The sequence below is a fragment of the Thalassophryne amazonica genome, chromosome 2, assembly GCF_902500255.1.
Source record: "Thalassophryne amazonica chromosome 2, fThaAma1.1, whole genome shotgun sequence".
NCBI classification, from domain to species: domain Eukaryota; kingdom Metazoa; phylum Chordata; class Actinopteri; order Batrachoidiformes; family Batrachoididae; genus Thalassophryne; species Thalassophryne amazonica.
In genome coordinates, this window is record NC_047104.1 from 59,900,891 (window position 1) to 59,914,013 (window position 13,123).

The window sequence follows — 13,123 nt, forward strand, 5'->3', positions numbered from 1 at the left end:
TGATACAATGTGTGGCACAATGTAGGCTGATGACTTGTTGAGTCTTGTTGATATCTTGCTGGCATCACGTGTCACATTATGCTACATCATAAGGTTATCATGGGCTTGGGAAGGCCTCCGATGCACCATGTAATTTTTCCACCGTCTTGTCACATCTTGACGATTTATCGGTACACCATATTGATGTCTTGGTGGTGTTGTGACAGCATCTTGAGAATTGTTTGCATATACATGAGGAAAGTAAATGGCTGTGAACCAGAATGATGTAGTCACGAATGCAATGCAAAGCTCACAGGATTCGCTCACAAACTGCCAGGATGCGGTCAAGATCATGCAACAGCTGCAGCCTACAGGAGCATTCATCGTTTATAATCATTTTCCATATTTCTTAAATTTTTTTTTTTTTTTGGCCTCTTCCTTATGGCTCAGGTTTGGCACAGCCCTGCTACCCTCAAAGTTTTACATTGGATGCCCTTCCTCACACAACTCCATATGACATAGAGACTGGGCATACAGTAGTGTTCAGAATAATATTAGTGCTATGTGACTAAAAAGATTAATCCAGGTTTTGAGTATATTTCTTATTGTTACATGGGAAACAAGGTACCAGTAGATTCAGTAGATTCTCACAAATCCAACAAGACCAAGCATGATATGCACACTCTTAAGGGTATGAAATTGGGCTATTAGTAAAAAAAAAAAAAGTAGAAAAGGGGTGTTCACAATAATATCTGCTGTTGATGCTACAAACTCAAAACTATTATGTTCAAACTGCTTTTTTAGCAATCCTGTGAATCACTAAACTAGTATTTAGTTGTATAACCACAGTTTTTCATGATTTCTTCACATCTGCGAGGCATTAATTTGTTGGTTTGGAACCAAGATTTTGCTCGTTTACTAGTGTGCTTGGGGTCATTGTCTTGTTGAAACACCCATTTCAAGGGCATGTCCTCTTCAGCATAAGGCAACATGACCTCTTCAAGTATCTTGACATATCCAAACTGATTCATGTTACCTGGTATGCGATATATAGGCCCAACACCATAGTAGGAGAAACATGCCCATATCATGATGCTTGCACCACCATGCTTCACTGTCTTCACTGTGAATTGTGGCTTGAATTCAGAGTTTGGGGGTTGTCTCACAAACTGTCTGCGGTCCTTGGACCCAAAAAGAATAATTTTACTCTCATCAGTCCACAAAATATTCCTCCATTTCTCTTTTGGCCAGTTGATGTGTTCTTTGGCAAATTGTAACCTCTTCTGCACATGTCTTTTATTTAACAGAGGGACTTTGCGGGGGATTCTTGCAAATAAATTAGCTTCACACAGGTGTCTTCTAACTGTCACAGCACTTACAGGTAACTCCAGACTGTCTTTGATCATCCTGGAGCTGATCAGTGGGTGAGCCTTTGTCATTCTGGTTATTCTTCTATCCATTTTGATGGTTGTTTTCCATTTTCTTCCATGCGTCTTTTTGTCCATTTTAAAGCATTGGAGATCATTGTAGATGAACAGCCTATAATTTTTTGCACCTGCGTATAAGTTTTCCCCTCTCCAATCAACTTTTTAATCAAACTACGCTGTTCTTCTGAACAATGTCATGAACATCCCATTTTCCTCAGGCTTTCAAAGAGAAAAGCATGTTCAACAGGTGCTGGCTTCATCCTTACATAGGGGACACCTGATTCACACCTGTTTGTTCCACAAAATTGACGAACTCACTGACTGAATGCCACACTACTATTATTGTGAACACCCCCTTTTACTTTTTTTTTTACTAATAGCCCAGTTTCATAGCCTTAAGAGTGTGTATATCATGAATGCTTGGTCTTGTTGGATTTGTGAGAATCTACTGAATCTACTGATACCTTGTTTCCCATGTAACAATAAGAAATATACTCAAAACCTGGTTTAATGTTTTTGGTCACATAGCACTACTATTATTCTGAACACTACTGTAGGTGTTGTTCAACTGGGGACCTTCTGTTTTGGTAGCAAGTGATTGCTTCTTGTCCATATTTCATGATGATTATTTGACATACCATACATACCTTTACCTGGTGATGCCCAAGTCATGGCAGCATTGAGGCAATGTCTTTTTGATGTGCCTACACAACCTGGCATCTCATACTGTCATCAAAGCATATTTCTAATGTTTTTTTTTTATTGACATAGTCAAAATTCTTAGTGATTCTTGCTGACATTTGTCAGTTTTAGATGATGTTGTGTGTACTATTGTTCAGGGGCATAGGCAGAAATCATAAAATGGGTGGGCCCAGAAAAAATCAGACGGGCCCAACCTTTGGGGTTGTAGGTAAGGTGTAGGTATTATAATACACCGTTTGAAAAAGTGTGCCTTGTTTGGACATCGCAAGCAATGTTATCACTAGCCTACAGCACTGGCAAAGTGAGCACACAGACGCTACACGTCAGACACAAGTACTCTTCATGGATAATGCCAGCTGCAGTGCAGTGCCCCCACACACCACACACACACACACAACACACACACACACACACACACACACACACACACACACACCACAACACACACAACACACACACACACACACACACACCACACACACCACACACACACACACATTCAGTGCAAATTGGTAGCCTACTTGGCTGGGCCTAAACCCAAAACGTCAATAGGTATTTAAATAAGGCATTGTTTCAAAAATGAATTCCAAGTTTAATGATGAACATATCTCAGCCAACTGCACAGACACTGTGGCACAGTTACACAGACGCAAAGTGTCAGACACCAAGCACCCCATGGCCAATGCAAGCAGCAACGCAACGCTTAGTTATGTAAAGTCCTTTAAAATAAAAATTCAAAATATATATCCGCAACATGAAAACAGGTAGGCTCGGCGGCCAAAATTATGAAATTGATAAACATGGAAATCATGGCTCGGCAGCCAAATTAAAACCATCAGAACGGACACCAACATGATCGTGGCAGTTGCAATATAATATTAACAATTAGGCCCTATTTAGAAGAAAAAGTAATTAATGGTCTCACACTTACATTTGATGATTCTTTTTAATGCTACAGCAGGAGACGACGGGGTTTTTGTTGAACTCTCTTATCACGTCATCATCATAGTCCAACGAATCGGTCAGTTCTCTTTCAAGGGAAAGCACAGAGAGTGCATTCAGTCTGTGAGTCAACATGGATGTTCTGGTGGACGTTTTTGTCCCATTAACAGTAGAAAACAGCCGTTCGACAATGCATGTTGTTATTGGCATTGTGATGAGGGCCCGCAGAAGACTATTTATTTGAGGAAAAATGTGGTCCCTCATTTATCGCGGGAGTTACATTCAAAAATAACCCGCGATAAACAAAATCCACAAAGTAGTCAGCGCTATTCTTTACAATTATTATAGATGTTTTAAGGCTGTAAAACCCCTCACTACACACTTTTCTCAAACAGGCATTAACATTTTCTCACTTTTCTCTCCTGTGTAAACACTCTCTTTTTTCTTCTGTGTGAGAAGATTATAAACAGACACACGCAGAACACAATGCGCGGCTCTCCCTTCGCTCACTGCCTCCGGAGGTACGGATGCGGGACCTGCAAAGAATCCAAGTCCTCTCTCAGTGGCCACGGAGCTCTGCAGCTACGTTTCAACATCCAGATCAAAAACAGCGAGCTAGTCTCTGGACCTGTTGCCAGATTTGGCGCAATTCCGCACAGCAGACAGGAGGAGGTGGCCCGCTGCTGCATTTACTGAGCCCACAGAAAGCGCATCGGAGGCAGTGAGAGCAATCGTGGTGATGCCAACCGGTGCCGCGAACGGCCCGCCTGATAAGGACGCAGAACACAATGCGCCGTTAAAAAAAGCATGCAAAATTGCACTAAAAAAATCTGTGAAACTGTGAGGCCGCGAAAGGTGAACTGCGTTATAGTGAGGGACCACTGTACTCTGAAAATGAATTAATAAAAATCACAGAAGATGAACCAGATTTTTTGACAAAATGTATTAATTGTCGCTCAGTGCTAATGCAATACCAAATCATAGGAATACAATGAGGCAACAACAGGTGACTGTCGAGTGTCGACTCAGCCTTCTCATTGGATGGGGCGGGCCTGGCTGACAAGTGGGCGGGCCCAGGCCCATCCAGGCCCACCCTTGGCTAGGCGTAAGCTATTGTTGTCTTAGCTGTGTTGCCACAATAGCTGACACAAACTGCATTTCCCGATAGTTTGGTTTTGACATCCTGGCAGTTGGTGAAAGTGGAAGCCCAGCTATGCAATGATTGCACTTTTGAAATGCCAACATCACAAAGGATTAAAATGCACATACCTTTTCTCAGTCTGTGAAGCAGAGCGTAATTACTGCATACCTTTACCCATGGGATGACATTGAGGTTTTTCTTTCTCCTGTTGGCTGTTTGATGAGCTATTTGACACTCTCTCGCTCCATTTAGACTGCAGGAAGTGAATAGCAGCCCACATTTTCTCATTTCTAATGGAAGACCTGAGCCCAATTGAATTGTAATGCTTCAAGCTCCAGTATCGGGGAATATTGAGCCAAAGTGGCAGGTGCCCGTTATAGTCTCCCTCTTCTGCTAATGTTCTCTCATTTGCCCTGCTGACTTGAAATGAATCTGCCGGAGAGCTGCAATGCATTTCAAGAAGAGGTGTTGCCTTCTTCCTCACAAGCTGTCTGAACATTAGCAGGTGTAAGACATGGCCACCCTGAGAATGAGGCTGTGGTCTTTTTCTTGTGCTTAAGAACTATGGGTTACCACAGAGATGGCTGCTAATCCTCTAAGGTATCTCTGACACATCATGTAGGCTTATGGCTTGACATATTGAGGCACTGCACTCTTGAAATGAGGCTGAAATTTACTTTTATTACAAACGCGGCTTGGCTACGGTCCTGACACATTCTGTCATAAGGCAGATGGTATGCCCCAGGCAACTCCAACCCTCTCCACCACCCCTCCTAACAACCCCATGGTCCTGCACTGGGATGAGAAAGATGCTTTTTAAAAGTTGGGAAATATTAACGGTCTCCTCTACCCATACGTGAATTAAGCCTCAGCGGAATGGTGATGGCCCCCTACAGACAGAATCTATTGATCAAAAGGCCATCACCATTTTTTTTTCTTTATTTCTTCCGTGGCTTACAGTCACCATGATCCAACTTTTAACTTTATGTTATGTCTGCAAAATCACTCTTTTGTGCGCTTTCCTTCTGTGTTCTAAAGCTGTTCCAAAATACACTCCTCATGGAGCAGGAGAGAGAGGGAGAGAAAAAAATCCAGATGAAACGGTCTTCTGTGATTCCAGAAGCAATTAGAGGTGTTTTCAACATCCATACTGACAGAAAATGATTAATCCACTACAAATAATTAATTTTTATTCAGTGTCCGGCGCACAAAGCAGGTGGAATTGTGTGCACAAGAGGCTGAGCCTGTCACTACCAGGCGCTCGGATAATGGGGTTTTAGCAGCCTCGTCCTCACCACAAACATGCCTCTATTCACCTTATTCCAGCCCCGCCCACTTTTACAACAGAGGCATTTCCGTTTTGTCTTAGGATTTATGGTGAGCAGTGTTTAAATATAGAAACAATGGAAGATACAGTATTACACAGGTAGAACAAAAACCCCTTTGAAAAGCTCAAAGGGAACGACTCTGGCTCACTCACGGGTCATAACAGAGTGGGAAGATGACACGAAAAAGTGGCACTCGATTATGTTTACCGATATTGTTAACTACTTTGTGTGGACGGTTTAGCTATGAGGAACTATAAAAGTGCCGAAGCCTATCATATCCTTGAATCAAGTTAAAATACTACCCGATAAGTAGTACCACCATAATGCCAAGATTACATATGGTGTTATTTCATGCAGTGCTTGGCTGTATCAAACGCCAGAAAAAGAGTAAATTAGATAGCCGCTAATGCTACAAACACAGCTTACCCGTTTACCTCACTAGCTTCTTCAACAGAGCGTTGTAGCCCATCCATTTCTCTGGGTAAAGATCCAGTGGTGTGGTTTTTTTCTCCATAATTAAAAAGAACAGACAGGGATGTTTGGGTGGATTTTTCAAATTCAGCGCCTTATCTAGCACCGGAGATCCTCGTCTTTCAATAGAGGAGGGAACAAGTTAAATGCTGGTCCACAGCACTCAGATCTCTCCTTTCCATGTTCAAAACATCGTTCTGAAAGCAATAGTTTCCTCTTCTTCCAGTTGTTGTGGCACCCACCAACTGAACAACTAATACTGCTCATGTTTGGACACTTCCAGCGTACTGTGTTCCCACGTAGCTAATATCAGGTGCAGTGACAACTGGAAGTTGTTTGACAAAATGGAGCTGCCCACCCTGACTTCCTGAATAAGGTGAATATCTGCATTATTATCACTTACTGAGGCATATTGCTGGGCCGGTAGCGTAGATTTACATTTACACTACCTGGCTATACCCGCCTGCAGCTGCCCACAGTGGGCGGGTATCCGGATACCCGCCTGCTGTGCGTAACTGATGACGTCATAGTGTGCACAACCCAAGAACTGTCCGCAGAGGAAAAGATGAAAAGGCGAGAAGTGTGTGTTGGTCCCAATATGGATATTACAGATGATTTTCTCATGGATAGTATGACAGTGAACAGCAGCCAAAGCAGCCAGCTTGATGAGGACACCCTGACGAATTTGGAGAGCAGCGCGTGCCAGCCGACAAGACAAAAGTTAAAGTGAGCCAACCTTTTATGTATGCGTTTGCTGGTGTCGTGCGTTTGAAATGACATTAAATATTGTTATGTGATTCCACGTGTTGTGTATCTCAGTAAGTGATAATAATGCAAATAACATGCTGTTGTCGTGCGGTATGCATTTTCAGAGTCCCTCCATCCATGCTGTTGCCCGCAATGACAGATATTCGCCTTCGTCCAACTCGGGCGAATATCTGTTATTTTGGGCAACTGGACATGAACGTTGGGCCTCTGAAAATGCATACCGCCCTCCAAAAGCATGTTATTGTATTATTAGTCGTTTTAATAACCTGCACAGAAACTGCCCCACACTGTTGTTGCTAAATTTTGAACATCTTGAAATGAGCACCACGCTCAGATGAGCCTCGCCAACCAAATTTACTGCCTCTCAGAGCCACTATTCTCCCACGATAGTTGAATAAATCCTCTCGTAGCAAAAAAAAACAACAACAACAACAAAAAACATGCTGTGTGGCTCATTTTTCATTCTACATTATTTGATGGGACCGGGGCTTTATTCAATGTGAAGTTGCCCATCTGTCACTGGGTGGAGTTGACAAAACTATGCAGTACTTGAACTCACAGCTGTTCACAGATAGCAGCAAAGCATTAGTTATCTATGTTTAATATTTGAAATATGTCAAATATCATTTCCAACATCAAATAAATATGTTCCAGCCTTTGACTCATGCTTCAAAGTAAAAGTGAAATGGCAAAAGAAATATTCATCCTCCTTTATTGCACTTCTTTTTGTTTAGGTTTTCTAAACTGGAAAGCTTGAGTTTAGTTTGATAGTTGTGTAGTTTGTTTTATGGAAAATGGAAACTTGACTGTCCTTCTGCTTTGTGAATTTAAGATATTTCCAAGTTCCAAGCTCAAAAGGGTCCCCGTGGCTTATGCGTGAAGTAAATCATTTCATAGTTGTGGTTGCGGTGATTGATTTTACTGCGTCTCTGTATGAGATTATTTAACTGCTCTGCTTTGAAACAGTTCGAAATGAGATGAAGTAAGTCTTTATAGGCCCTGAGGGACGGGGGTGTATGTGCCTGTCTCCGAATTCCATAGCATGAAGCGTATGAGCATCTACAAGTCCCACTCAAAGCCAGTGTTGGATAGAATTCTGACCCCATGGATATCTGACGTGCTGGTCATTTTTCTATGTAGAATTGTGACCCACGGTTCACTTTTCCATGGGGGTCACTTTTCTGTCTGACACCACTTCCCATTTAAGGCAGATTAAGTGTGTTGTCCATGGATACAGACAGAATGTCATTACATTACACAGTTTAAATTATCTTAATCTAATTTAAGGGTTGTGTATAAGGTTTCTATTGACAGTACACCATATCCATTTTCAGGTGCTGTAAATGCTGCCTATTTAAATAAGTGTAGCACTTGAGAAGCTTTGAAAAGGGATTTCAGTGTCTTGGTTTGTGACTGTCCTGGATCAAGACTAAGTTCCAGGTTTTCATTAACTTCCTAGACTTGAGTGTATCTCTATGATGTGAAACGGTCAAACTTGTAGAAGCATTCATTTATCTTAGCAGTGAAATTTCTGCCAGCTAGGTCTACCAACCGCTGGTATCAAGTTATTGTATAGCCCAGTTTCCTTGTGGGACTAATTGTGTCAGAGTAGGAGGCTACAGTTGTACAAGGGCATTTCCTAGCGTGAATACACTGCTGATATAAGGATTGCCAAGCGGTGCTGCAGTCAGGTTAAGTGTGAAACTGATGACATAGGAAGGCCAATGTGGCTTTGCTGCATAATTTTCAGCCTGCTTGGTGTCTCTGGTGTGGTAACAATGTTGCATATCCAAGTGACTAAATTTTAATTTAAAATGTGACTCAAATATGTATAGTTGTGTGGCACTAAGCAAACCAGAACAATGTTTGTACTGGATTTCTCCCCCTCTGCTTGAATTTACAAAGGCAAAACATTTTCGTAACCCATAATTTTGCTGTGGCAAAAAAACTCTAGTTATTTTCCCCTGAAGCAGATGGAGAGGAAACCTTGTCGAACACAGTAGCTTGTATGAAAGACATTCATGTAGATACTCTGTGCTGGTATTATCTAATCCATGTTGGCCTATATTGTGGATGAGCCATTACTGATATATGGTATCTATCAGTATTTTTCTGTCGGCTAACAAATTATCTCGAGTGAACTTTATACAGTTTAAACACTTTGCAATTCTTCATAATAACATTATGTTACAACCTCTGCAAGATGAAAAGAGATCCAGGTGAAGGCCTGACTGTGTGTATGAGTGTGTCTCACGGTCGGCCTTTACATAAACTTTGTTTCTGTTAAGTCTCTGTGGCAAAGACGGACACCGGTTGTTCTCAGGAGGTCTGCTTAGGTAGGTAGACGCGCAGCATGCAGCGTACAAATCTCTGTCCAATCCTGTTCAAGTTCGACCCTCCCACGAGATGAGTGATGATCTTGTTTATAATGAGGTCAAATCCTTTCCTGTTACACATGACTCACAGGGTGTAGTGCCAGTCATTCACGTATTTACATGCATAAGCCTTTCCTTATAGGGGTGTTGCACGTGACAAAACCCTTAACTAAGATGTTTCCCTCTTACAGAACATGAACAGCTTCATTCCTCTGGTGCGTACACTCATGATTGGCAGAGCTTGATGGGTAAATGTTCCAACAGAGAATAAAGTGTGTATTCCGGTGTCGCTGACCAAACAGTCCTCCTAAAAATCGGTCTGCCCTGCCTTCACTGTGCATGCGTCATTAGCTGCGGTGCACGGACCTTGTTTCTGTTTCAAACTGCACTCCAGCCATCATCTATCTCATGGACAGATATCTGAAGCTTTTGCACAACAATCATTTCCACATAAATTCAGCATTATTTCATCATAAAAGACGGAGGAAGCAATCAGAGCGCCGCGGGTACGCAAGTGGCTAGCTGATGCATTCACTGTGCGTCCGTCATTTTAAAGTGTCATCAAGTATTGCCTTGTTTCTGCTTAAAACTGCCTGGTTTCTGCTTAAAACTGACTTTAGAATGATTTAAGAGGATTTACGTTGTCATCTGATGGTTAATAATCACATTCATCCATTTGATTGCTTTGGGTGAAGAGACTCTCTCAGATGAGCTTCTGAGCTCCAAAATGATGCATGTGCAGTGGAGGCAGGGCCTGTTTTTACGGGAGGACCTTTCGGTCTGCGACACCGAGCAAGTTGCTTCTGTCAGATGTCCTCGCTTGATTGAACTGGATGTTTCAGATTTGAAATTACTTCCATTTAAAGGGTAGCTCTTTGCTTGCTTATAGATGCAGTTCTCTGCTTGATGCAGCAAACCTTTAGAGAGACAAATATACCCTCAAGCAGTTGTAGATCTAGGACTATTGCCCTGGTCCCTAAAGATCTGAGCTTTATTTCTGGGTTTCAGAACATACACTTAATTGCCATCTCCTGCACAGATGCTCAGCAAAAGAGCAACACTGCAATTAGCCGTGGCTCACTGCCAGCATGGCATAAATCTACCAAATTGTTTCCCTTAAGAAAGTTGAGCAGTTGTGGTCTTCTTGTCTACTTTTAAAAAGTAGGCCTGTCGTGAGCTATCATGTAATTAGACAGACCAGCAGAGAGAGCTGTAAGTCTGAAGCTGAGACTTTGGGAGTTTGCGCCGAAGCATACAGCAGTGGGATATTATTTATTGCTTTCTCTCCTTATCTTCACCTTCCTCAGTGGCTATCACTTGGACCAAAGCCACTGAAGTATCTGTCATGCAGCTTTGCATCGTTGCTCTCCTGACACCAGCCTACCCACAGTGTCGTGTTTAAACAGAACAGTAAAATGAGTGCTGTTTCTCCTCTGCTACCTCGCTGCAGCTTATTCTCCACTCTTATTGTATTTATTTTTGTCTTACAGCTGATTATCCTTGAAGACTATGCAGACCCTTTTGATGCTGAACAGGCCGGTGGCACTCAGACCAGCACAGAAAAGGTGACAACTGAGAACGATGGTTACATGGAGCCCTATGAAGCCCAGAAGATGATGGCAGGTAGAATGAACAGTTGCTGTCCTTTCTTTGCTCTTTCGTTGCATATCTGCAATATTCGAACTCCCAAAATCCAACATAGAACTGTTTACGTTTAAGCCAACCTACCGATGTGGCAGCACAAACACTTTACCACTAGTTTCCTTCACATAAAATTTCTGAATTGGTCTGTTACTGCCATTGATGTGGTTGGAGAAATTAATTGGCAGCTATAAAGATATGTGATGTCAAGAACAAGAGGTCTTTGGGTCAATTCAAGTCTAAACCTGAGGTGTGTAATTCTTCAATTCTCAGAAGACAGTCTTGTCAAAAGAGGACAGATTAACACAATTTTGTCCTTTTGTCTGATCATCTTCTGCTCACCTCTGTGTTCTATTATAGGATTATTAACTGAAAAAGCGAGGTTAATAATTTGTTTATTATATGGCTATTATATGTATAAACACACAAACTTACACCTGAATATGAACGCTTCTGATGGTTTTGGGCTTGTAGTCAGACCTGTTCACTTCACCTCCATGAAGAACTTGCTAACAGATGTTCTGGTTGTTAGCTGGTAAACTTTCAATCTGTGTTTTTTCAGATGCTGTTTAGATATTTATGGAGTATGTTCATGTCCGACTTGGTTTTTCTAATTGTGTTTATAGCTTTCTGGTTTGTAATGAATGTGATACACGTTCCAGACCGATTGTCATTGTAACTGATCTGATATGGAAAAATATCAGACCGGAAATCAGCCATTGGCTCATCTTGAGCCGAAGGCTGGGTGAGCTGTTGTCCAGCCACAATTCAGAAAAGTTGTAACTCCACCCTCAGCTTGCAACCGATTTCAGTTCTGATTGTTTTGTTTGGAAGAACTAATCACTGTGCACAAAACTTGGATGTTATTTTGTGTAATTTCCACAAACAAGTCTGTATGATTCCTGTCACAAGGACTGTATCTCCTCCCTCAGGTTTCTCCAGATTTCAGTTCTGGTTAAGAAATTAATTGTTTACAACTTGATTTTAAGCAAAACTGTATCTACTCCCTCAATTCTCATCTCCATACTTGGTTGTCATTTAGTGTGATTTTCTTTAATATGGCAACAATGTAAATAGATAGATTTTCTGATAGTTCAAGACCTCAAAGCCTAGGATGAGCATCTATGTCATTGATGTTCTGGTTCTAAGATTATGAACACATATTGATTCAATGTTGCACGTAATTCCACAAATGAACAGTCGTTATGAACACTGTATTCCATTTCTGCTAAACACTCCTAAATCATACACACTGTGGCTTTAAACTAGAAAATATTTGTGTTTGGTACACATGTGGGAAGTAACACAAGATGGCTTTTTCTTGTCAGTGGCAGAACCAGAATCATACTCATCATAATGCGATACAGTGTTCAGTGTAAGTGGTTTGCGTGCCTCTTTTGTGTAAAAGTTAAAGCAATGCATTCATGAAAACAAGGTTAAATGAACTGTAATGCATCTGTTCCATGGTATCAGTCCAGTCTTAATTAATATGCATGCAATATGTCACATGCTTCCAATCTGAGAAACGGTAACGTGGCTCAAATGACTTAGTGGCACAGTACATGACAGGTGCAGCAGAGCGCAACTGACCTGTGTGGCAAAAAAAAGTCATTTTCATAAGCAATGGCTGTGCTGTCAGGAAAGATGTTTTGCCCATATGTGATTTTGGAAAAACACCTCAGAGGAGGAGGCGTGTGTGTTGAACGTAGCGACAGCCACTTGTTGTCGGGATTTCCAGGAAGTCTGCTTTGTGACTGCAATAGCTGCGGTAACAAGAATTCAGCTGAACCACATTCTCCGTAAAGCTTTGTCACCGAGCATATTCATTCTGTGGCTCCGCGTGCACAGTGATGACAAGGAAAGTGCAGAAAGGGAAAAGAAAATGGAAAACAATTTTTGGGAAAACAAACCAAGTTTCTGTCAGAATGAACGTCAGATATCAGATGTTTTTCAGCAGCTGGATTTTTTTTTTTTTTTTTTTTTTACAAGATAAGTGTTTTGAAGTCAGTAGAGTGGCACTGTCACATTACCTTTTATCTCATCACATATTTTTACGTAAACACACTCCACATGCTCCCACAGATGCAGAGATTGACTGTTTCAGCAGTTTTCATTTAATGGGCCTCCAGATGATCTCTTGTTTTCATCGTTTGACCTTGAGCAGAGTCATTGCAAGAAAAAACATAATTCATCACCTCACACAGGTGGCAAGAGCTATGGGTGGGGGGGTTGGGAGCTGAGGAAAAGGTGTGTTGTCTCTTGAATTGTAAATTTATTCCGTTATTTAATTTTTCTTCATTTTAACATGGACTGGAATTTGATCAAACTAAAGTGTGATTGTTTATCACA

At 41.6% G+C, this 13,123-nt stretch overlaps 1 protein-coding gene across 1 annotated transcript in view; it reads left to right on the top strand.

Annotated features, from left to right (window-relative positions):
* LOC117503666 (SH2 domain-containing adapter protein F-like) overlaps nucleotides 1-13,123 on the top strand; it is a 277,377-nt gene that overhangs the window by 13,069 nt on the left and 251,185 nt on the right. The window contains exon 2 of the mRNA XM_034162913.1: nucleotides 10,624-10,756. Within this exon, the coding sequence (XP_034018804.1) occupies nucleotides 10,624-10,756 (133 nt within the window). The remainder of the gene's footprint in view (nucleotides 1-10,623; nucleotides 10,757-13,123) is intronic.